This window comes from Gadus chalcogrammus, chromosome 1 (genome assembly GCF_026213295.1).
Source record: "Gadus chalcogrammus isolate NIFS_2021 chromosome 1, NIFS_Gcha_1.0, whole genome shotgun sequence".
Lineage (NCBI taxonomy): Eukaryota > Metazoa > Chordata > Actinopteri > Gadiformes > Gadidae > Gadus > Gadus chalcogrammus.
The window spans coordinates 20,443,827-20,468,826 of record NC_079412.1 but is presented as its reverse complement, the minus strand read 5'-3'; the positions used below and the strand labels follow the sequence as shown (position 1 = coordinate 20,468,826).

Here is a 25,000-nt window from a genome sequence, read left to right as displayed (position 1 = left end):
GGAGGTCCAGGAGCTGACCTTCGACCAGCCGCAGGTCCGCAAGCTATTCTACGGCAGCTACCACAAGGTAGGGCTGAGGAGGAGGAGGAGGAGGAGGAGGGAGGAAGGGTGGTGGTGAAATGACAACATCATATCTGACACAGCGAGCGAGCATGATTATAGCGGGAGGTGGCGAGAAGGAGGATGATGATGATGATGAAAGGGATCTGTGCCTTTTTCTGAGTTCATAGGACGAGATATTTGGTCTCCATCCCTCTAAATTGATAAGCCGTTTTGACTTTGTTGCTCTAATAAACTTTGCATTCTGAGGTCCGTCCTGACTCTTCTGAACTCGTTCCCATTCCTTCCCCTGGTTGACCTTTGCCCCCTAAAGTAACGACGCTCTCTCTTCTCTCTGCTTCACCCCTCGCACCACGTTGTGCACCTGGTGCTGTGTGAACCGGGACGGAGGACCGTGGGGGTCGCAGGTCGATGACCCCTGAGGGCAGAGGCCTGTGTTTGGACTGAGCGGTGCATTCAGAGCGTATCTGTGTGCTGAGACTCCACGCCTGCGCTCACCTCTCCCCTCCTCCTGCTCTCTCATTGGCAGGTCCACCTGTCCGTCAGCCAGGTGAGCGTCTCCCTGTGGGTGGACTGCCAGCGGGTGGGCGAGAGGGCAGCCCGCCCCCTGGGGCCCCTGCCCAGCGACGGGTTCGAGACCCTGGGGAAGCTGACCAAGACTAGGGGCCCGCGCAGCGGCTCCGTCCCGGTACGGACCCCCACTGTACCCCAGGACCCCCACTGTACCCCACTGTACCCCACTGACCCCCAATGTACCCCACTGACCCCCACGCACCTCTAGTGGTTTCTGTGTCAATATCATTTATATTCTATTATTCTTCTGCTATTCTAATCTATTATATTCAGATTTTCTATTATATTATACATTCTATTGTATTGTTTCATTCTGTGTGTGTGTGTGTGTGTTTGCGTGTTGTGTACATGTATGTGTGTGGGTGTGTGTCTGTTGTGTACGTGTGTGTGTGTGTGTGTGTGTGTGTGTGTGTGTGTGTGTGTGTGTGTGTGTGTGTGTTGTGCGTGTGTGCGTGTGTGTGTGTGTGTGTGTGTGTGCGTGTGTCTGTGTGTGTGTGTGTGTTGTGTTCATGTGTGTGTTGTGTTCATGTGTGTGTTTGTGTGTTGTGTGTGTTGTGTAAGTGTGTGTGTGTGTATGTCTGTGTCTGCATGTGCGTGTGTGTTTGTGAGTGTGTGCGTGTGTCTGTGTGTGTGTGTTGTGTTGTGTGTGTGTGTGTGTGTGTGTGTGTGTGTGCGTGTGTGTGTTTGTTGCGTGTGTGTGTGTGTGCGTGCGCGTGCGTGCGTGTCCGTGTGTAGTTCCAGCTCCAGTCCTTTGAGATCGTCTGCAACACCACCTGGGCTTCAGAGGACACCTGCTGTGACCTGCCAGGCCTGGTCAGTCATCCGGATCACACCGTGACAATACATCACATTGTGGTTGTATTGTAAGAGTTGTGGCTGCTTAACCCGGCCATCATCCACACACACTCCCACAAATACACATCGAACTAATCAGCTCCATGTTAAGTCATGTTTGGGTTTGCCTAAACAGTTCCTGTGGTCATATGACTTGTGTTTGGGTCCCATCCCTCCTTACCCTCCTCCCTCCTCCTCCCTCTCCTCCTCTCCCTCCTCCTCCCTCTCCTCCTCTCCCTCCTCTTCCTCCCTCTCCTGCTCCCCTCCTCCCCTCTCTCTCCCCCTCCTCCTCCTCCTCCCCTCACTCTCCTCTCCCTCTTCCCTCTCCTCGCCTCCCCCTCTTCCTCCTCCCTCTCCCCCTCCTCTACCTCCTGTCCTCCCTCTCCACTCCCCTCCTCCTCCTCCTCCTCCTCCTCCTCCTCCCTCTTCCCCCCCCCCCCCCCCCCCCCCCCCCCCCCCCCCTCCTCCCCTCCCTCTCCCCTTCCTCCCTCCCCTTCCCCCTCCTCCTCCAGAGAGACGAGGAGAGCTGCCCTCCTCCTGCGTACGCGTGCATGTGCTCCTCAGACGTCCCCGGCGCCCCGGGACCCGGGGGGACTAGGGTAGGACCCCCCCCCCCAGACCCCCCCAGACCACACCTTCATTACTGATCAGGTGGTCTCTGGTTCCTGAGCTGACGGTTCTCTTGTTTGTTTTGCTCGATGGTTTCAGGGAAGGCCCGGCGTCCGCGGGGAGAAAGGAGAGAAGGGGGATCAAGGTTCAAAGGTCAGACATTATCAGATGTTTACAGTGGCTTTTAGCAGTGCTTGGCGTCCATTTCTTCAGCGTCATGAGGAGGAACCATCACGCTCGGCTGTTTGCTAAACAAAGAGATAACATCTCTACATCCCTGCTTTCAAAACTTGCGGTGTGCGGCATTCAGCCAAAAGATCTCAGCGAGGCTGGACCAGTGAGGACACAGGTCCCTTTAGGGGAGCTCAGATCCCAGACCGATGATGTCAACAGACTTTATGGGGGTTTCTCTGGAGCTGTAGATGTTTCACAACGTGTGCATGGAGCAATACTCCCTTATGTTAGAAAATCCCCTTCAACAAAGCTCTTCAGTTGAAGATGATCTTGAAGAAGGCCATGCTGAAGAACATCCTGTTGTTGAAGCTCTGGGCTGTTCTGCAGAGTGTGATGAGTGTCTGACTGTGTGTGTGTGTGTGTGTGTGTGTGTGTGTGTGTGTGTGTGTGTGTGTGTGTGTGTGTGTGTGTGTGTGTGTGTGTGTGTGGTGTCCACAGGGGGAAGTGGGCCCCCCAGGGCTGCCTGGGTTTGAGGGGGGCCTGGGGCCTCTAGGAAACAGAGGGCCCCCTGGAGCTCCTGCCCAGGGGAAGATGGTGAGATCCTCCTCCTCCTCAACTCCTTTCCCTCACCTCCCCCTCCTCCTCCTCCTCAACTCCTCTCCCTCACCTCCTCCTCTTCCTCCTCCTCCTCTTCAACTCCTCTCCCTCACCTCCCCTTCCTCCTCCTCCTCCTCCTCCTCCGCTTCAACTCCTATCCCCTTCAACCTCCTCCTCCTCCTCCTCCTCCTCCTCCTCCTCCTCCTCCTCCTCCTCCTCCGCTTCAACTCCTATCCCCTTCACCTCCTCCTCCTCTTCACCTCCTCCTCCTCCTCCTCCTCCTCCTCCTCCCTCCTCCTCCTCCCCCTCATCCTCCTCCTGTTAACATTTGCATTGAACAGTATTTAAGTTTGTGATGTTTGACGCTGTATCTTTAAGAGGAGTCTTAAAGAGCAGTTGTCTCACTTCCTGCTCCTTCGCTTCCTGTTGTCTCACTTCCTGTTCCCCTACTTCCTGTTGTGTCCAGGGCCCTCCGGGCGCTCGCGGGGAAAAAGGAGACTTAGGAAAGCCGGGAAATCAGGTCAGCACTGCATGGAATTAACAGAAGAAGAAGATAGTAATAAAATAAGTGGAATAACATTCAGATGAATAATTATAATAAGTTCTCTCTCTCTCTCTCTCTCTCTCTCTCTCTCTCTCTCTCTCTCTCTCTCTCTCTCTCTCTCTCTCTCTCTCTCTCTCTCTCTCTCTCTCTCTCTCTCTCTCTCTCTCTCTCTCTCTCTCTCTCTCTCTCTCTCCTCAGGGGGCCCCTGGCCTTGTGGGGGCTAAAGGAGAGATCGGGCCCCCAGGCCCCAGGGTGAGTGGTTCTCTGTCTCTCCTCCACAGTTCCCCATCAGGGTTATACTTCCAGTAGACCTCATCAGTAACACCTGTCATATGTACCATGTGTCTGTCTGCTGTCTGTCCATGTGTCTGTCCCTTGTCTGTCCCTTGTCTGTCTTCTGTCTGTCTCCTGTCTGTCCCTTGTCTGTCTTCTGTCTGTCCCCTGTCTGTCTCTTCTCTGTCACCTGTCTGTCCCCTGTCTGTCTCCTGTCTGTCTCCTGTCTGTCCCCTGTCTGTCCCCTGTCTGTCTCCTGTCTGTCCCCTGTCTGTCTCCTGTCTGTCCCCTGTCTGTCTCCTGTCTGTCTCCTGTCTGTCCCCTGTCTGTCTCCTGTCTGTCCCCTCTCTGTCCCTTGTCTGTCCCCTGTCTGTCCCCTGTCTGTCCCCTGTCTGTCCCCTGTCTGTCCCCTGTCTGTCCCCTGTCTGTGTCCTGTCTGTCCCCTGTCTGTCCCCTGTCTGTCTCTTGTCTGTCTCTTGTCTGTCCCCTGGTTGGGTTCTTTAGGGCATCAGAGGTCTGGAGGGGAACATCGGCGCTCCAGGTCTCACTGGGCCCCGGGTGAGAACCAATCCGTGTCCCTGATCCACCAACTATCCTATACTGCGATGGACCATCTGACCTGATGGCTCTGTGATCCACTGACCCTCCTGACCTCTCTGTGTACGCAGGGTTCCCAGGGCATGCCCGGACACCCCGGCCAGTCGGGGGGGAGGGGCCCCTTTGGGCTGGTGGGGCCTACGGTAAGAGCAGAGGGACAAACTGCGCGGCAGCCATTGTGTGTCTCCTGTGGGTTAAATGTGTGGTGGTTACGTGACTCATGCTCTGTTCCTGGCGCTCACAGGGCCTTCCAGGAAACAAGGGCGAGAGAGGGGAGAAGGTGGGCCACGTTTTACACATCCTACTAGGGGCTCCCACTGTGACCTCCAGGGACATGTACTGCGCATGGGGCTGTTGTCGTCAGTGTTATATAGAAGGAATCATTCAGTGTAACGGTATTGATATAGTAGTATAGATTATAATAGTGTTTAGACATATCAAGTATATCATATTTAGTATGATTTATATAGAAGTACATCATATAATATGATTTATATAGAAGTATATCACATTTAATATGATTTATATAGAAGTATATGATATATACTATTTATATAAAAGTGTATAATTTATTAGTATTTTATGTCGAAGTAGATAATATACTAGTATTTAATAGAAGCATACCATACGATATGATTTATAAAGAAGTTTATAATACTGTACTTTTTACATATAAGTATATCATATAACGTGATATAAGTATATGACACAATGGAACAGAAGTATATGACACAATGTAACAGAAGTGTTGCTTCTGTGAGACCAGGGGGAACCACAGTCTATGGCCATGATCTACCAGCTGGTTACACAAGCCTGTGAACAGCTAGTGCATAGTAAGATCTGCCGGCTTGTCTGTCTGTCTGTCTGTCTGTCTCCTGGTGACTACCGGTATTTCCTTCTGTCTGTCTGTCTGTCTGTCTGTCTGCCTGTCTTTCTGTCTGTTGGTCGGCCTCTGTATCTAACTAAATTTAACTCTGATTCTAACTCTACTTACCTCTGTATCTAACTCTATGTAACTCTATATTACTATATCACTCTTTGTAACTCTATATTACTATATCACTCTTTGTAACTCTGTATTATTATATTACTCTATGTAACTCTATATTACTATATCACTCTTTGTAACTCTATATTACTATATTACCCTATGTAACTATATTACTATATCACTCTATGTAACTCTATAGTACTATATCACTCTATGTAACTCTATATTACTATATCACTCTATGTAACTCTATATTACTATATCACTCTTTTTAACTCTATATTACTATATCACTCTATGTGACTCTATATTACTATATCACTCTATGTAACTCTATATTACTATGTAACTCTATATTACTATATCACTCTATGTAACTCTATATTACTATATCACTCTTTGTAACTCTATATTACTATATCACTCTTTGTAACTCTATATTACTATATCACTCTATGTAACTCTTTATTACTATGTAACTCTATGTAACTCTCTATTACTATGTAACTCTGTGTAACTCTACATTACTATCTAACTCTACCTCACGCTGTGTCTGTGCTCTCCAGAGGAGGTTATGAAGCTGGACCTGTTCCTGAATGAGGTGAGCCGTAAGCCGGCCCCTATAGCGGAGCCTGAGGGCCCCCCCGGGGAGCCAGGGATACCGGGCGGGGTCGGGTCCCCGGGACCCCGAGGCAACCAGGGCCGCATCGGCCCCAGAGGGATGCCGGGGAGGACGGGCTACCCCGGAGAACAGGGTAAGTTATTGATCAACACACATTGATTACCCTGACCGAGTCTATTGATCCACTGTTAGAGTGAGATAGAGGATGAATACACATTGATCAATTAATTGATCCTGATACCAGATCAGTACCTTTCAGGCAATCCTAGCAGGACAATCTAGTGGCTAGGGGGTTTGACTTCCAGCAGAAAGGTTCTGGGTTCGAAACCCATTGAACTGAAGGGACCTGAAGACACCTTAGGGTGCACTCACACTAGGCCATCTGGCCGTGGCCGTCCCATCTGCAGTACCCACACGTACCACCAGTGGTACAGGTGATGAGTGACAGGTGAGCTGACCAGTGCGGTGTGATCTCTCCTCCAGGGAGGCGGGGTGTGAGCGGGGAGAAGGGATCCCCAGGGGCCAACGAGCAGGGCCCCCCGGGGATCGCAGGACATGCAGGTAACCACGCGCAGCGGCCAGGGGCTCGCCTGTTCGATCCCCAACGTCCGCAAGGATAACCTTATGCTAAATGACAAATTATGAATTAATTGATTTTCTGTAATGCAGAGATTATAAACATGTTTTAGCTTTTATAAAAAAAAAAATCGGAGTTACTGAGTACATGTGTGCGTGTGTTGTTTGCGTGTGTCTACTGTGTGTGTGTCTGTGTGTGTGTGCGTGTGTATTTTTGTGTACTGTGCGGGTGTGTGCTTGCCTGCGTGTGTGTGTGTGTGTGTGTGTGTGTGTGTGTGTGTGTGTGTGTGTGTGTGTGTGTGTGTGTGTGTGTGTGTGTGTGTGTGTGTGTGTGTGTGTGTGTGTGTGTGAATGTGTGTGCGTTTGCGTGTGTACTGTGTGTGTGTGTGTGTGTGTGTGTGTGTGTGTGTGTGTGTGTGTGTGTGTGTGTGTATAGGTTCAGCAGGTGAATCTAAGCTGGGAGCCCCCGGGCCCCGGGGGGAGGATGGTAAGCTGGGGCCCCCAGGTATCCTAGGGGCCTCTGGCCAGCCCGGAGAGGTGGGCCCCCCCGGGGTGTGTGACAGTGCCAACGGTTGCCAGGGCAACGTACAGCAAGCCGGTAGGAACACTTCACCACATTGTTAGACATTATGGATTGGTACGTTTGACGTTCAATGATCTCTGGTACCTTATGATTCATAATAATAACATTCGATTATTGTACTCATAATGATATTCATGAATATAAATATTGTAGAATGAGATTTGAGATGAGACTATTTTCATATCTGACTATTAACGTATATATATTATTTTTGTTTATTCGTGGACGTTGTGAATCTCTTTTTCTCATTTGCTTGTCTCTTCTCAGACCCCTATTATGGATACCAGCCCTGAGCAGCAAGAAGCTATTGCCACCGCCGCGACCACAACAGGAAGGTGCAGCCCCCGTAAGGGTCCCTCCGGTGGAGGCTTCGAAGGTTCCGCTGGGGGGGGTGTGGGGGCCAGGGCCGGAGCCGCTGATAAAAGCACCGCAGAAGAAGACGTTGGACCTGTGACCGAAAAACAGGCCTATCTAAAATAATCGTAGACCTCCCGCATTAAACGGAGGACAGCAGTTTTATTATTTTCTATCACTGAGCAAACATTCTGAGTTTTTTCAAATTGTGAATGAGTTTCACTTGTATGAGAGTAAACCATCTTCGCACTGAAATGTTCTATATTTTGTATTTATCTCTGATGATGTTGATATAAATATATATATATATATATAGAAATATAGACATGCACTGTAACATGTACCAAAGTAAAGAGTTCAACTCCCTAACTACATTCCTTTCTCTAACCTCACTGCCTCAACACTGAAAATGAAAAGTGCATATTATTATATATATACTACATGCTCTTTTATATAAGAGATATGTTTCATATAAAGTAAATATAATTTTATATCAAAAGTGCTATTTTATATAAATACTATGTTATGTACATGCTATTTTGTGTCATGTACAAAGTATTTGTTCCTCATATAAAGAGGTATACTTTTATATAAAGTGTGTGTTCTTTTATTAGTGTAGAAGTTTGTATACTTTCACATTAAGTAGATATTCCTTTATATAAGATGTACTCTTATATTTCCTTTAAACTAGCCTGTGTGCTCCTTGTTCTTTCATAAAAAGTATGTTTTCTTTGACATAAATGAAACTGTGATAATGCCTGTAGTATGTGTATGATGAATTTGTATATTGTGTTAACGTTCCCCGATAATTTCATTATCTGTTGCTATTTCTATGTGTTATTATCTTGATAATCTATGTTTACATTTCTGGACTGCTTTATTAAAATCACTTGTTATAAGGTTATTTGGACCTATTTCTATTTTTGGCTTATTTGACATCGAAAGATTGTTTCCATTAGTGTATATTTAAGATTGAGCTGTATCCCATCATATATTCAAATAATTTAAGTTAAGTTAGGTACAATAAAAACATATTCTTATCCAAAATCAATTGTATTAATCAAAGCTATTGGGGTTTACTAGACAGTTTCCACCATGGTATAGTCTTCATGTATCAAAGCAATAATAAAAGGTTGTCTAAACATTTTTTGTTCACACAAAACTACTTCTGAATACTTTATGTAATCTTACTAATTGTGATAAGCCTAGTTGCCCAAGGTCAACCAAGCAAATTGGTCAATGGCCTTAATATAGCGACTTTGCATTATATTTATTTTCTTTTATCGACTTTGTGAAACATAAACCAAATACAATAGGTTTGAAATAGCTATGGCTTTGATGCTTGTTCGTAAATGACATCCATTCTTTGATGCGCCTGATGCTGGTCTTTTACTTTGAAATGGGTGAGCCGGAAGTGGCGTCGCTACTCACGACGTCCCCGGCCTCAGCGTCACACGGCGGCACCGCGGCAGCAGCACCATGGCCAGCAGAACGTCAACACGGAGCCGGGGCGATGGGGAGAAATACTCTGTCTTGTTACCCACGTACAACGAACGGGAGAACCTGCCCCTCATCGTGTGGCTGCTGGTGAAGTACTTCGGGGAAAGGTGAGCAGGCCTCAGGAGGTTTAGTGTCAGACTGTGTTGATGTGCTGGTCAGCTGAGGATCCGGAGCCGATTGATGAGCTGTCCTTACACCGTTCAGCTCTGAAGAGCAACAAATGTCTTAATTAGCTGCTAAAGTCCGTGTGTCGAGCCTCAACCTGAAGATCTGAATGAAATACACCTCCTTCGTGCCTGGTGTCAGGGCGACGTGTACCTGATCGGGTTATTTGGGTTTGCAGTGGTTATGATTACGAGATTATAGTCATCGACGACGGAAGCCCAGACGGAACACTGGAGGTTGCGGAGCAGTTGCAGAAGATCTATGGAGAGGACAAGATTGTGAGTCGAATTTATGAAACCAACATTGTGTACTTCTTTTAAAATATGTTTGGCTGAGGTGAAGTCTTGTTTACTCTTTGCTTTCAGCTTCTGAGGCCCAGGGCGAAGAAACTAGGCTTGGGTGAGTGCTGATTCTAAATTTCAGTGGATACAGAGTAGTTGTCCCTAATAAAACTGTACAGATTTTCTAACTCTTCCTATTTGAGAGTAAAAACTCAGTAGAACCATCAAGAGAGAGGTCCTCACTTTGAAACAATTACATGTGTGGCAGACACTTTATCCAAAGCAGCATACAAGTTAGACTAAGAACCGTCCAAACTTAAAGCAAGTTAACAATATCATCACTAACGTCCAGGTCGTGTTTACGTCTGTACGGCCACCTCACCATCGCTGTCTGTGTTTACGCTCCTTTTAAAGGCACTGCCTACATCCACGGCATCAAACACGCCACGGGGAGCTTCATCTTCATCATGGACGCTGATCTTTCCCATCATGTGAGTAGACCTGCACTGGGTTTAAAACACCGAGCTAGTGCGTTCGGGAGTCGGACCTGTTGGTCTCACTGCCTCTTTCCCAACACTACTGGAGAAAGTTTGGATGTTAACTTTGTATTATTTCTGTGTACTAGACCAGTACAATATTACTGAACTGCATGGTATAAAGAGAAGTATAGTATAGAATAATATCATTTTTTTCTCTAAACAGTTGAATCTTTGCTCTGTATAGTGGGTTTTGATATGGGATTTGATGGCTGTTTTTCCTATTTGCTTTCAGCCTAAATTCATCCCAGAGTTCATAGAGTAAGTCTCTCTCCCTTCTCCTTTACTGTCAGTCCTCATGTTGGATTATAGCATGTACCATATATATAATATAGGTTATGTCATCCTGAGCTAACCTGAGCTAAAGCTAATGCTGGTGTGTGTGTGTGTGTGTGTGTGTGTGTGTGTGTGTGTGTGTGTGTGTGTGTGTGTGTGTGTGTGTGTGTGTGTGTGTGTGTGTGTGTGTGTGTGTGTGTGTGTGTGTGTGTGTGTGAACAGGAAGCAGAAGGAGGGGGACTACGACCTGGTTTCGGGGACTCGTTACCAAGGCGATGGGGGCGTTTATGGCTGGGATCTTCGCAGGAAGCTCATCAGGTGACCAAATATGGACTTTTTCCTACCCCTCTTATTATATAAGCCTAATTCCGATTTCAACTGACATGAACAAGCACAGAAAAGCACTACAAGAAGAAATATACGACCCTTAAATCACGGTTGCATCAACCAATGGTGCTGCGTTTGACATATCTAGAACAAGATCCTTTCAGCTAATATTAGTCCCTCTGTAGTCGCACTTTCACTATAAATAAGTTTTAATAAGTTTTAATCTTGTATGACGTGTCTACTCTATCTCAGCCGAGGAGCCAACTTCGTGACCCAGGTTCTGTTGAGACCAGGGGCGTCCGACCTGACCGGCAGCTTCAGGTGGGTGGGGCAGGGGTCCAGTGCACGGAATCCACTGCCCGCCTATGTGTTGTTTGGCCACTAGGGGCACTGCAAGCTCTTTACGTGTGTGAAGAGTAAGACACATTATACATTGCTATTATTGTGCTGTTTTTATGCCACTATGCTGTTAGACGCAGGCTTTAGGGCAGAAGTGTGTGTGTTAAGTCCTGCGCATGTGTGTGTGTGGTTGTGTGTATGTTTAGTCCGGTGAATGTGTGTGGTGTGTTTGTTCCTGACGTGTGTGTGTGTTTGTTTAGTCCTGGTGTGTGTGTGTGTGTGTGTGTGTGTGTGTGTGTGTGTGTGTGTGTGTGTGTGTGTGTGTGTGTGTGTGTGTGTGTGTGTGTGTGTGTGTGTTCGTGTGTGTTCGTGTGTGTTCGTGTGTTCATTCCTGGTGTGTGTGTGTCCCAGGCTGTACAAGAGGAAGGTTCTGGAGGGTTTGATCGAACGCTGCGTCTCCAAGGGTTACGTCTTCCAGATGGAGATGATCATCCGCGCCCGGCAGCTCGACTACTCCATTGGAGAGGTCAGCAGATCATATCTCTAATATCATATCAATAACTTATTATTAGCCATAATCATAACCATCCATAATAAAAGTAGTAAAAACCACAAGAAACTGCGTGCACACACACACACACACACACACACACACACACACACACACACACACACACACACACACACACACACACACACACACACACACACACACACACACACACACACACACACACACACACACACACACACACACCATTAAACTATCGTAGGTCCTAATAGGACAGTACAAAACCAGGTTCCAGTCAGCTCAACTGCACTGATGCAGAGGTGCGATTAGAAGCTGCTTATTGACTGGCTGGTATTCACGGGTGCTCTGACCTCTGGTCAATGTTCTCAATCCCCAGGTGCCCATCTCCTTCGTGGACCGGGTGTACGGAGAGTCCAAGCTGGGGGGCAATGAAATCGTGTCGTTCCTGAAAGGCCTGCTCACCCTGTTCGCGACCACCTGACCGCCCCCCCGCTGTCCACACTCTGTCCTCTGCGGCTCTATAGATCTGTGTTCGTAGAAATGTGGGAAACACATTCATGTGTATAGCGTAACCCATACAAGAAGCGCGCCAGGATGGGGAACCCCTGTGTTGGTGCTGGTTGGGGGGCAGCGGTCGAGACGGTTCTTAGTTTCCTGCCCGATAGTGAGACCCGAGCACTGTCCTGCCGCAGTGGTCACCGTGGTAACGGGGACTGTGTGTGTGTGTGTGTGTTTGAGACATGTAAGGGGTTACAGGGACCGCTGTGTGTACAGACGTTAATAAACCGTGTGCGTGTGACATGTAAGGGTTACAGGGACCGCCTGTGAATGTACTGGATTGTACATTTAAATTAGAATACGATTCTATGTATTGTTTTTCTCCAAACGCAGCAGACAATCTGAGCTGGGCTCGGAGAGGTTGCGGGTCTGACCCCAGCTCCGGAGCCAGTCAGGGTCCCGCTGTCACCGACGCTGTGTGTACAGAGACGTTAATAAACTCAAGTTTCTTACGCCTCTCTTGCTTTTGGTTTATGGGCTGTGTTGTTTCCTAGCGGATGGGGTCTCTGTATTGCCGTCCTCCTGTTCACCAGTTCAGGTTGAGGGGCGTGTGATAACTATGAGGGGGGGGGTGGAGGTTGAGTGGGTCAATCAGCCTATAGAGGTGGCCTTGACTCTTAGCTAATGTCGGCACAGGATATTAATACTATAGTTGATAATCCAGGAGTAGGAATTCTCGCTGGGGAGCCGGATAGTCTGATGGTGAGTGTCCCACTCCAAACCCAAAGCTTTGACTCCCCCCCCCCCCCCCAGTAGTAGGGCTAAACTTAAGATGACCCCTGACCCCTACCTGCTCCTAGAGGACTTAATCCACTTAGATAAGTGTCTGCTAAATGATAAAATGCTAATTTCTAATTGCTCTCTGTGAGCTGTCCTAGTTAGTGGATGAACAGCTGGAGCTTCTCAAATAAAAAGAGGTAATTCTTTAGACTTAGGTCACTTTTAGCATCTGTTCACACAAACACACACACAAAAACACACACACTCCACCCTCTTCTCACACAAACACCCCTAAGAACTAATTTAACTAGTGCCCTCACACACTATTCACCTGTGTGTGTGTGTGTGTGTGTGTGTGTGTGTGTGTGTGTGTGTGTGTGTGTGTGTGTGTGTGTGTGTGTGAGCGTTACACACACACACACACACACACACACACACACGGCACTAAACACACACACAAACACAAATAAACCTGCAACGGCAGTGTAAACTCGTGTTCTTACGGCCTCCCATGCCCCAAGCAGCAGTTCAGAAGGTAGTCCCGGTCGGCTTATCAGCACGTCACACAGGACCACTGCAGCGCCACCTACAGGCCGCTCAGCCCAGATACCCCTCCGACGTGTGAAGTGCTGAGGCCCCGCGTGAGTGCGGAGGCAGTGTATCCATCCGATGGGAGGGCGCCAGATGTCGTTATGCGGCGCATGCGCTCAGTCACAAGAAAAGGACGCCAACCATTGGAAAACCGTTGGTACTACAACATAGGCTTGTTTACCCGCTTGGATCCAGCACGGTATACGGCACCACGGATTTTCTTTGGACGAAATAATTCGTAAATTCGGAGAATAACTTCAATGTTGAATTTAGGAAAATTCCCAATTAAGTTTCACGACGGGAAACAATCACGAGTATCTGACGAATTAGATTGTTATGTTAATTAAAATACGTCACTTCCGCACTTTATTTGCGCCATTTTGGAGCTTGGAGCTGGTGGTTTCCAGGCTGGTCGCTTCTGTATTGTCTGTCGGGAGGAGGGAGAGAATGGGGGACGGATCAGCCAGCAGCGCTCACACTACCACAGCCCCGCTCCACACGTCCACCGCGGAGCGAGTTTAGTTGTTTTCTAATCACTGGAAGAAACCCCTGCCCACAACCAGCCGACAAGGGACAGCGGATACTGGACGACCTGGGCATGGTTTGAGCGTCCAGAAGAAGGAGAATAACCCGAGAGAGGAGATAGGAAAGGCGGCGGAGGAGAGGAGCTCAGGTCGGCGGTGGCTCCGTCTTCACGTAGCCGGGGATAGGACACGAAAGTCCGGGTTGATTATTTACCCTCTCCGCTGTTCTGGAGGAAGGACTGAACAACAGCCGGACCTGAGTCGAGTTGGACCTCCAAGCAGGTGGAGTATCCTTATAGTTCTGTAGGATTATTAATATCGATATTATTCATGTTTACAGCTGTCTTGAGTGGTAGTGTTAGCCACGGGGCTAGTGTTCCCTACCGGTCCGGGTCGCTAGTTCAGTTAGCTCCACCTAGTCCAAGTTAAGGGACTTGTTAGTCCGGATAAGTTGTGCCGGGTCCCGGTGTGGTCGGGGTCTAACCCCCGGGCGGGCCACAACGCCACCCGGACCTCTGCTGTCCGCTTTAACGACACCATCACGGGATAAACACACAATAGCAGCCTGTCCCCCACGTCTCTGGTGGTAGGAGTTAGCTTAGCAAGCTAACTTAGCGCGCTACCTCTGCTCCTCTTTGTCAGAAGCAGTGGCTCCTGATCACACCTATCGATCCGCGTATTGACAGATTGGTATTGGCTCACTTCCAGAACCAGGCTGACCGTGGTCTGGTTTTCCCGTCGGCCTTATGGGCTGACCACGGACCACTTGACCTGTAGTCTTTATAACGTGTTATATCGAAAGGCTGACTATTGGGGCTGTCATGGATTGTTTTCCAATGTAGTTGTGCGTGTATACGTGAGTATAAAACAGTTGTAGTACAGGTCTTTCATTCATTTTCCCGGACGACCCCGGCCCGGGTGAGACGGACTTGTCGGTCTGCGTGTGTTCCCCTTAAATAAACAAACGACGCGCGGTCACGATCCGGTCCAGTGTGTATTTAAACTCCATGCGCGTGCACAGGTGACAGTGTAGTGATCAGGCAGCTCACACCTGATGCTGTATGCAAATACATTTGGGGTGAACCGTGATGTCAGCGGTTTAGGTCCAGTACTGGACCTCTCCCCCCCAACACACACCCAACACACACAAACACACACAAGACGCACCCCTGTTGTGTTAAACCGTGACAGGTGTGTCGTCAATTGACACACCTAGCCTAACCCCGCTGTGTATTGAGGATTAATTGGAACGCCCCAGGCTGAACAGAGGTAGCCCGTCCGAGAAGCTGTGTATACAATGGGGACATAAACGGGCTATATTGATACCAGCAGCCCTGGTCTTCACCCCAAAACAGTGGGTTGTCAACATGCCAGGGTGCAGTGCTCAGGTAGTCGTGTTCTCGTGGAGGTAAGGCGCGTACAAACTGTGGCCTGGTCGCTGTAAAGGTAAAAGAACAAGCTTCTCTCAGGCCTATTCCTTCCTACTCTCCCTCCCTTTATTCCTACTCACACTCTCCTTCCCTAGCTCCCTCCCTCCCTCACACTCCCTCCCTCCCTTGCTCTCGCACTCTCCTTCCCTCCCTCCCCCTCATGCTTGCTCTCGCTCTCCCTCCCTCCCTTCCACTCATGCTTGCTCTCGCTCTCTCCCTCCCCCCTTCCCCTCATGCTCACTCTCAATCCCTCCCTCCCTCCCTCCCTTCCCCTCATGCTTGCTCTCTCTCCCTCCCTCCCTTCCCCTCATGCTTGCTCTCGCGCTCTCCCTTCCTCTCTATCTCCCCCTCCCTCCCTCCCTCTCTCCCTCTCCTGCCTGCTCACTCACACCCTCCCCCTCCCCCTTCGTCTCCTTTCCTCCTCACCCCACCCCCTCACCCTTTCCCTCCTCTCCCCCTCCCTCTGATTGCCTCCCTTCCCCCTCTGCTCTCTCTCCCTCTCTCACCCGCCCTCTCTTCTCCTCCATGCATCTGTCTCTCCCTCCCCTCCCCCCCCCCTACTCTCCACCCCCTCCCTTTCCCTCGCCTTCTCTCACTCCTCTCGTCCTCTGCTTTCCTTTCAACCCCCCCTCCCCCCTCCACTCTCACCCTCCCTTCCTCTCACACCCCCTCCCTCCCTCCCTCCCTCCCTGCTTTAAACCCGTCTCTCTCTGTCTCTCTCGCTCTCCTCACTCTCCCCCTCCCTCCCTCAACCAGTTTCTCTCTCAACCAGTCTCTCTCCCTCCCCTCCCTCTCCCCTTCCCTCCCTCAACCAGTCTCACTCTCAACCCGTCTCTCTCTTGCTCTCCTCCCCCTTCTCACCCTCGCCCTCCCTCCCTGCTCTCTGTCAACCAGTCTCTCTCTCTCGCTGTCCTCCCATCCCCCTCCCTCCCTCATCCCCCCTCCCTCCTCTCCCCTCCCCCTCCCTCCACTCCCTCCCTTCGCTCTCCCAACCTCTCTCGCTCTCTCGCTCTCGCTCTCTCGCTCTCGCTCTCTCGCTCTCTCTCTCTCTCTCTCTCTTCCCCCCCCCCCCCCCCCCCCAGCTCTGCGTACGTATTGTCGAGGCCTCTACTGCCTCAATAGGAGGCGCCATTCTGTGAGTGCTCTGCAAGGCCAGAGGAGCTTACATAATGGAGGCTGCTGTACTCGCTAGCGCCATCTACAGACTATGGGGGGAATAGGCCGCAGTGAGGGAGTGAGGGAGGGAGGAAGGGAGGGTTTCGCTCGCGCTCTCTTTACTCATCCACCCACCCACTCCTTCCTGTTTGTCTGTGTGCCCGACAGACAGACAGACGGATAGGAAGTCAGTCAGACAGACAGGCAGAAGGGACGTCGTCAGAAGACGGCTGTCTCGTGGACTAGCTAGTATAGTAACCCCATGGTGTAGTTATTAATCTGGGCTGGCTTCTCATGGTCTCCAGAGGGGAAGTCTGGCCTGGGAACCTAAATAGTGGTGCACTGTTTGTTGTTACCGCCGTGTTTGGGGGGTCGACGTTCATTTTTGACCTTTGACCTGCCATGAGTTTATGTTTGAAATCATTAATTGGGTCTGTCGACCAATCCGGGCCAAATGGGCCAATTAGTGCTATTTTCCGTCTGGTAATCTAGCGTGAGGACACAAAGAGATTGAGCTTCGTAAAAGTACTATAGGTTGAGGGCACTGGGTGGGCTGATCTATCAGTCATACATCCATCATCACACTGGTGGACACTGGACACTCAACCTTACACCCTCAGCTCTCCCCTCAGCCATCGCTGGTCAGACACGGTGATATGATGAAGTCGAACCCCCGTCCCTTCCTGTGCGTTGACCCCTTCCGTCTCCGCTGACGACAACAAACAGCTCTCCCTCCCTAGTCCAGATGTAACTGCCACCAGCAGATGTTGGGGACACACTTGTTGCCACATATGGCAGACAACAGCTGTCTCGTCTCTGCCTTCTGAGCTGCTGTGGTCAGGTGCCAAGTGGCACGCACTTTGAATAAATTTTAGCCAATTAAACCTGGGTTTTATCCAAATGGTTTCGAGCTGAACACGGAGACGGGTCATTAAGGGGCAGGTACGGGTTAGACAGTGGCTACATAGATGGGTCATTAAGGAGCAGGTTGGGGTTGAACTTGGACAGTACACAGACGGGTCATAAAGGAGCAGGTAGGGGTTAGACGGTACAGAGACGCTTCATTAAGGAGCAGCTTGGACAGTACAGAGACAGGTTATTCAGGAGCAGATCGATTATTCGGGGTTAGACAGTGACTACAGAGGTTGTTCATTAAGGAGCATGTTGTGGTTACACATTGACTACAGAGACGGGTCAATAAGGAGCAGATACGGGTTAGACAGTACAGAGACGGGTCATTAAGGAGCAGGTTGGGGTTGGACAATGGACACAGGGACGGCTCGTCAGGAGAAAGTAGGGGTTGGACAGTGAAAACGGAGCAGGCCCTTAAAGGATAACTTCAGGTTTTTCCAACCAGAGTTTTTTTTGGTCTAAACAACGATTGTGTTTATGGACAGTTTTTGACATTATTCCAATATCAGCTATGAGATGTGCGGCCCTGTATCTGTTTGGGGCAATGGCGCCCCATCAAGACAGGCTTATTATATACGTCTGATAACATTATGGAACAGATCAGTTAGGAAACACAACTTTATCTTTGACCTTTCGCTTGATTCTGTCTGGTTGTTCTAGTGTCTAACCAAGTCTCGCTCAAGGGGCAAGTCTCACTCTGAAGTCTCGTGCAGGACATTTCCCCATCGTCATTAGCCTCAACCTTCCTCCACTCAAATCTTTTAGATAACGCTGAGGTTGTCTGACTGTAGTCCAACACCACCGTCAGACTGGCACTCCTCTATCCAGCTCACTCATGGACCCTCGGTTCTCTTCCTGCAATAACCCCCCTCGCAAGACCCTTAAAGAGGCAGGCAGGGGTTAGGCGGTGAATACAGAGACAGGTCATTGAGGAGCAGGCAGGGGTTAGACGGTGAATACAGAGACAGGTCATTGCGGAGCAGGTAGGGGTTAGACGGTGAATACAGAGACGGGTCATTGAGGAGCAGGTAGGGGTTAGACGGTGAATACAGAGACAGGTCATTGAGGAGCAGGTAGGGGTTAGACGGTGAATACAGAGACAGGTCATTGAGGAGCAGGTAGGGGTTAGACAGTGAATACAGAGACGGGTCATTGAGGAGCAGGTAGGGGTTAGACAGTGAATACAGAGACAGGTCATTGAGGAGCAGGTAGGGGTTAGACGGTGAATACAGAGACAGGTCATTGAGGAGCAGGTAGGGGTTAAGACAGTGAATACAGAGACAGGTCATTGAGGAGCAGGTAGGGGTTAGACGGTGAATACAGAGACAGGTCATTGAGGAGCAGGTAGGGGTTAGACAGTGAATACAGAGACGGGTCATTGAGGAGCAGGTAGGGGTTAGACAGTGAATACAGAGACAGGTCATTGAGGAGCAGGTAGGGGTTAGACAGTGAATACAGAGACAGGTCATTGAGGAGCAGGTAGGGGTTAAGACAGTGAATACAGAGACAGGTCATTGAGGAGCAGGTAGGGGTTAGACGGTGAATACAGAGACAGGTCATTGAGGAGCAGGTAGGGGTTAGACAGTGAATACAGAGACAGGTCATTGAGGAGCAGGTAGGGGTTAGACAGTGAATACAGAGACGGGTCATTGAGGAGCAGGTAGGGGTTAGACAGTGAATACAGAGACAGGTCATTGAGGAGCAGGTAGGGGTTAGACAGTGAATACAGAGACGGGTCATTGAGGAGCAGGTAGGGGTTAGACAGTGAATACAGAGACGGGTCATTGAGGAGCAGTTAGGGGTTAGACAGTGAATACAGAGACGGGTCATTGAGGAGCAGGTAGGGGTTAGACAGTGAATACAGAGACGGGTCTTTAAGGAGCAGTTAGGGGTTAGACATTGATTACAGAGGTGGGTCATTAAGGAGCAGTTAGGGGTTAGACGGTGAATACAGAGACGGGTCATTAAGCAGCAGGCAGGGGTTAGACATTACAATAACCGGTCATCTAGGAGCAGATACGGGTTAGACAGTACAGAGACTGGTCATTAGGCAGCAGGTAGGGGATAGACTGTACAGAGACGGGTCATTCAGGAGAAGGTAGGGTTTAGACAGTGTTAGGGTTAGGGTGCATGTTCTCAGATGTCCTTCTCAAACCATCTTGGATCTATGGATTTGTAGAGCCAAGATGGGAGGTTCATGACCTTAAGTCTAGCACTACTTTGCTCGCCACATTCTGAACTAAGAGAAACGGGTGTACCTTATTGGAGTACAGCGAACAGGTCCATCACTTGAAACCAGTCTGGTGTGTCTTCTGACCCTCGGCTGTGCAGCGTACCATTAACTCAATAGTAACACTAGCGGGGTGGCTTGGCGCTCAACGTGCGAGGGCGGCATTCGCCCGGCAGGTAGAGCAGGTTGGTAGTTCGAGCCCCTGATCCTCCGAGCTGGGTGGCTGGCCCTTGCTGCTCCCAACCAGCTGGCTGTTGCCTTGCATAACTGACGTCGCCATCGGTGTAAGACTGGGCGACTGGGTTTGTGACTGGGTTTGTGACTGGGTGAATGACTGTGTGTGTGAATGGGTGAAGGTAAAGCCCTAGTTTTAAAAGTGCTTGGAGTGGCCACAGGTGAACGTTATCAAAATTGCCTTTCATTTTGGTCAACTAAAAACGTCCCCCAGTACACCTTGTAGTGGGCGGGACCCTGGTACCGACCTCCCTGAAGTCCTCAGCGACGCGTCCCTAGTACATCCATGTGTATGCTGGTGTATCAGGAGGTTTCAGAGGGGGACACGAATGTAGTGCTGTAGTCTGGTGTGCTGCTGTATGAACGATGCGACTGCCGTCACCCTCGTCTGACCCCCCTCTGTGTCTGTCTGTGTCCAGGTGTGCGTCAGGATGTTCCAGCTGCCTGTCAACAACCTGGGCAGCCTGCGCAAAGCTCGCAAGAATGTCAAGAGGGTCCTGGGAGACATCGGGCTGGAGTTCTGCAGGGACCACCTGGAGGTAAGACCCACCGGGGTGACGCAACACAGCCACGTCCCTGGTGGGGGACAGACAGACAGACAGACGGTCGGATTGGGCAGGTCAGGGGGAAGAGACTAGTGTGTGGAGAGACTAGTGTGTGGAGAGACTAGTGTGTGGAGAGACTAGTGTGTGGAGAGACTAGTGTGTGGAGAGACTAGAGTGTGGAGAGACTAGTGTGTGGAGAGACTAGTGTGTGGAGAGACTAGTGTTTGGAGTGATTAGCATGTAGTTACTCTAACGGCCTGTAGGTGGGTCACGGTAGAGACTAGCATGTAGTTCCTATACTGGCCTGTAGGTGGTTCACGGTAGAGACTAGCATGTAGTTCCTATACTGGCCTGTAGTTGGTTCACAGTAGAGAATGGCATGTAGTTCCACTGACGGCCTATAGGTGATTCACAGTAGAGACTAGCATGTAGTTCCTATACTGGCCTGTAGTTGGTTCACAGTAGAGACTGGCATGTAGTTCCTCGGACGGCCTGTAGGTGGATTATGGTAGAGACTAGCATGTAGTTCCTCTGAGGGCCTGTAGGTGGATCACGGCAGAGACTAGCTTGTAGTTCCTCTGAGGGCCTATAGGTGGATCACGGTAGAGATTAGCTTGTAGTTCCTCGAATGGCCTGTAGTTGGTTCACCGGGGAGGCCCTACACATCCGTTCGAGTGCTCACTAAACAGTGGTCAGGCTCTGATTGGGTCCCCCTGTTGTGTCTGAGGTCAAAACACTTAAACAAGCAATCAATCAATCCAAGCATTAAGTCACTTAAAGGCAGCCAGCGTGTCCGAAACACTGTCTGTTACTACGGTTCCAAATGGGTTGCTATGGAGTCGGTTCTGTTACTAGGGCAACGTTTCTGTTGCTACAGAGCGTGTTCGGCCTTTGTGACAGTTCCGTTCCGTCAACTGGTTCTGTTGCTATGGAGCTGGCCCTGTTACTATGGTGACGGGTCCGTTGCTGCGGACGGGGTTCTGTTGCCACGGAGCGCGTTCTGTCGTAGGTGTGACGGTTCTGTTATCATGGAGCTGGTTCCGTTGCCATGGAGCTAATTGTGTTACTATGGCGACGGTACCGTAGCCGGGGAGCGGGTTGTAGGGATTGTGAGTGAAACGAAACGGCGGTTAGATAGATAGATATATACTTTATTAATCCCGAGGGAAATTCAAGTATCCAGTAGCAGCATAAAACATACATAAAAACAGTGCAGATGGATGTGCAAAAATACAGATATAAATAAATATAAATAAATAAAATGTCCATTGTTGTTGTCTATTGTTGGTTGGTTCCAGCGTCCGTAGGAATATCAGTCAAACAAACGTTCCAGGCCCGGCCTGCGACACATGCAGCGGTCGCAGGTTAGCTGCTGTGTACAGAGTCCCCGGTTCACCCCACTTATGGCGCTCGGCTGGGCTTTAGACACAGGGCAGTCATCCAGTGCGTAGGTGCTCTACCTGAACACATGTGATGCTACCTGGATGGCGCCTCAGGTGGACGCCATCCAGGTGTTGGTCCGTTCACCTCCAGGATGTTTCCACTGTACATGCAGCCTTCTCATCTCACCCGGGGGGGCTGGTCGACCTTAATGCATTGGCTGCTGCCTGCTCATTATTTAGAGGTTTTAATCCCTGTGTACACACTGCTCTTGGCCAGGTTTTTCCGAAAGACACGGAAAATAAAAAATGGGAATAAAATGATGATAAACAGGGTTTAATGTGGTGCAGCAGTTAACTTTTATCGATGATGGTTATAGGGAACGGTAAATCCTCAGTCTTTCTCCTCTCTTAAGCCTAGGTCATCTTTTCTGCTCTTATGTAACATTATTTACATGGTATTGAGCTGCTTTTATCTACCCTAACCCGGGGGAGAACAATCACCCCCTTCAAATGTGTACTCCGAATTAGAACCAAGAGTTCAAAATGAATAGGTCATCAATATAATTCTATACAAGTCTGCCTGTAGGCATCTTAGAGCAAGATGACCCCAGACCTCCCCTTAATGTGTCTGAATCCACTGGAAGTCTCTCTGGGTACTAGTGTCTGCTAATAGGCAGTGGTACTGATGATCCTCCTGTTTGTTTGTCCCGTCAGGACTACAAGGACTACACCCCCCCTGACATCTACATTAAGCACACCAACTGGGACGACGTGTGCATGTGGGAGCCGTCCCACAACAAAGTGCAGGTAAATGTAGGTATACCTGCGAGCATCACACACGCGTACACGTTTTCCCGATCGTTATTTGCACTGCGGTCACGCTTAGAACCTCGTCAGCACGCTAACAGCGACACACAAAAAAAATCAACATGTCGATCAGGTCAGAAGACGCGCATCACGCTAAGAACTGGTTCGACGTGCGTGGCCGTTTAGTCATTCAGTCGATCACAACACAAAGCCAGTGTATGACCCCCCCCCCTCTCTCTCTCTCTCTCTCTGCCTGGTCCCCCCCCCACAGGAGTACCGCTCAAAGCCCTTCTGCTGCTCCGGCTGCCCCTTCTCCTCCAAGTACTTCTCGGCCTACAAGAGCCACTTCCGCAACGTCCACAGCGAGGACTTCGAGAGCCGCATCCTGCTCAACTGCCCCTACTGCACCTACAACGGCAACAAGAAGACCCTGGAGTTCCACATCAAGCTGTTCCACATGCCCGCCAACCCCCCCCGGCCCGGCGCCATGGGGACGGGAGCCGGCGCCGGCGGCCTGATGATGACGAAGGACGGCGCGGTGCGGCGCACGGCGGACGGCGGCGTGGAGCAGGCCGTGTACTACTGCAAGAAGTGCACGTACCGGGACCCCCTGTACAACGTGGTGCGCAAGCACATCTACCGCGAGCACTTCCAGCACGTGGCGCAGCCCTACCTCGCCAAGCCGGGCGACAAGCCAGCCGCCGCCGCCGCCGCCGCCGCCACGCAGAACGGCACTACCTCAGGGGCCGTGGCCGGCCACGCCCACGCCAACGCCCAACACGCCAGCAACAGCAACCAGATCCACTGCAAGAAGTGCCTGTTCGTGCCGCGCACGTACGAGGCGCTGGTGCAGCACGTCATCGAGGACCACGAGCGCATCGGCTACCAGGTGACGGCCATGATCGGCCACACCAACGTGGTGGTGCCGCGGCCCAAACCCAGCCTCAACATGATGCCCAAGACCATCGGCGACAAGACCATCATCGGCATGGGGCCCAAGGGCGCCGTCATGGCCACCACGCGGCCCATGGGCTCGCAGCACGCGGGCCGCATCGTCATCCCGTCCAAGCCCGGCGCCCACGGGCTGCTGGCCGGGCTGAAGCAGAACACGCTGGGGCTGAAGGCGGGCGCCACGCAGTCGTTCTCGGTGGGCGGGCAGCAGGTGCGGATCACGCTGCCCGGGAACGCCCAGGTGTCGGTGCCGCAGCAGTCGCAGGCGGCCAAGCAGCTGCTCACGGGGGGCAACATGCGGAGCCTGGTGAGCGCGTCGCTGAAGGCCAACCCGCTGGGGGCGCGCGTGCAGGCGGCGGCCACCACCGTGGCCTCGGTGGCGGGCAAGAAGGGCGGCTCCTCGGTGCTGGGCAACTCGTACACGCAGAAGTGGAAGATCTGCACCATCTGCAACGAGCTGTTCCCGGAGAACGTGTACAGCCTGCACTTTGAGAAGGAGCACAAGGCGGAGAAGGTGCCCGCCGTGGCCAACTACATCATGAAGATCCACAACTTCACCAGCAAGTGTCTGTACTGCAACCGCTACCTGCCCAGCGACACGCTGCTCAACCACATGCTGATCCACGGCCTCTCCTGCCCGCACTGCCGGGCCACCTTCAACGACGTGGAGAAGATGGTGGCGCACATGCGCAACTCGCACCCCAACGAGCCCTTCGTCGCCCGCACTGACTCTCCGCTGACCTTCGACCTGACCCTGCAGCAGGGGAACCCCAAGAACGTGCAGCTGATCGTGACCACCTACAACATGAAGGACGCGCCGGAGGAGTCGGTGGCCTTCCACGCCCAGAACAACGCCACGGCCGCCGCCGCCACCGCCGGCCCCGCCGCCGCCTCCGCCTCCGCCACCTCCCTGACGCCCAGCAAGCGCTCCACGCCACAGACACCCCCCAAGGCGCCCCCGGAGGCCGCCGACGGCGCCACGCCCAAGAACGCCAGCCAGGCCGCCGTGCCCTACAAGAGGGACGTGGGCAAGACGCTGTGCCCGCTCTGCTTCTCCATCCTCAAGGGCCCCATCTCGGACGCCCTGGCGCACCACCTGCGGGAGCGGCACCAGGTGATCCAGACGGTGCACCCCGTGGAGAAGAAGCTGACCTACAAGTGCATCCACTGCCTGGGCGTGTACACCAGCAACATGACGGCCTCCACCATCACCCTGCACCTGGTGCACTGCCGCGGCGTGGGCAAGACCCCCAACGGCCAGGACAGCCGGCCCTCGCCCTCGGCCCGCGTCACGCAGGCCCAGACCAACGCCCTGAAGCGGGCCGGCTTCGAGGGCGTGGAGGGCGCCGCCGCGGCCGCCGACGCACCCCCGGAGCCCAAGCGGAGGAGACCCGGGCCGCCCGGGAAGAGGGCGCACCCGCCGGGCACCTTCGTGGAGAACCCGGACGAGCCGGTGGTGCTGGCCCTCGACCCCAAGGGCCACGAGGACGAGTCGTACGAGTCGCGGAAGGGCTTCCTCACGCAGTACTTCAACCAGCAGCCCTACCCCACGCGCCGCGAGGTGGAGAAGCTGGCGGCCGGCCTGTGGCTCTGGAAGTCGGACATCGCCAGCCACTTT

General features: G+C 51.3%; 3 protein-coding genes across 3 annotated transcripts in view; all 3 read left to right on the top strand.

The window, feature by feature from the left end:
• LOC130386457 (collagen alpha-1(XX) chain) overlaps nt 1-8,537 on the top strand; it is a 44,027-nt gene extending 35,490 nt beyond the window's left edge. Inside the window, exons 28-42 of the mRNA XM_056595395.1 lie at nt 590-748; nt 1,369-1,446; nt 1,980-2,066; nt 2,176-2,229; nt 2,749-2,844; nt 3,314-3,367; nt 3,590-3,643; nt 4,169-4,222; nt 4,333-4,404; nt 4,506-4,541; nt 5,028-5,094; nt 5,819-6,007; nt 6,358-6,435; nt 6,887-7,048; nt 7,301-8,537. Coding sequence (XP_056451370.1) covers nt 590-748; nt 1,369-1,446; nt 1,980-2,066; nt 2,176-2,229; nt 2,749-2,844; nt 3,314-3,367; nt 3,590-3,643; nt 4,169-4,222; nt 4,333-4,404; nt 4,506-4,541; nt 5,028-5,094; nt 5,819-6,007; nt 6,358-6,435; nt 6,887-7,048; nt 7,301-7,326 — 1,266 coding nt within the window. The 3' untranslated portion in view covers nt 7,327-8,537. The remainder of the gene's footprint in view (nt 1-589; nt 749-1,368; nt 1,447-1,979; nt 2,067-2,175; nt 2,230-2,748; nt 2,845-3,313; nt 3,368-3,589; nt 3,644-4,168; nt 4,223-4,332; nt 4,405-4,505; nt 4,542-5,027; nt 5,095-5,818; nt 6,008-6,357; nt 6,436-6,886; nt 7,049-7,300) is intronic.
• Nucleotides 8,538-8,826: 289 nt separating this feature from the next.
• Nucleotides 8,827-12,392, top strand: dpm1 (dolichyl-phosphate mannosyltransferase subunit 1, catalytic). The gene is made up of 9 exons (XM_056601690.1): nt 8,827-8,994; nt 9,231-9,330; nt 9,418-9,451; nt 9,748-9,824; nt 10,105-10,130; nt 10,368-10,463; nt 10,725-10,793; nt 11,223-11,337; nt 11,720-12,392. The coding sequence occupies exons 1-9, from the start codon at nt 8,867-8,869 to the stop codon at nt 11,822-11,824; spliced, it is 750 nt and encodes a 249-aa protein (XP_056457665.1). The 5' UTR covers nt 8,827-8,866; the 3' UTR covers nt 11,825-12,392.
• Nucleotides 12,393-13,360: 968 nt separating this feature from the next.
• adnpb (activity-dependent neuroprotector homeobox b) lies at nt 13,361-24,997 on the top strand (the record flags this gene model as incomplete). The annotated part of the gene is made up of 4 exons (XM_056589672.1): nt 13,361-14,018; nt 20,117-20,236; nt 22,339-22,431; nt 22,703-24,997. Coding segments are annotated over exons 2-4 (2,496 nt in total), but the record flags the coding sequence as incomplete, so codon positions are not given.
• Nucleotides 24,998-25,000: the final 3 nt, after the last annotated feature.

Coding starts and splice junctions, on each gene's coding strand:
- dpm1 (XM_056601690.1), top strand. CDS start 8,867: ATGGCCAGCAGAACGTCAACACGGAGCCGGGGCGATGGGGAGAAATAC. Junction 9,825..10,104: donor ACGCTGATCTTTCCCATCAT/GTGAGTAGACCT, acceptor ATTTGCTTTCAG/CCTAAATTCATCCCAGAGTT. Junction 10,131..10,367: donor TTCATCCCAGAGTTCATAGA/GTAAGTCTCTCT, acceptor GTGTGTGAACAG/GAAGCAGAAGGAGGGGGACT.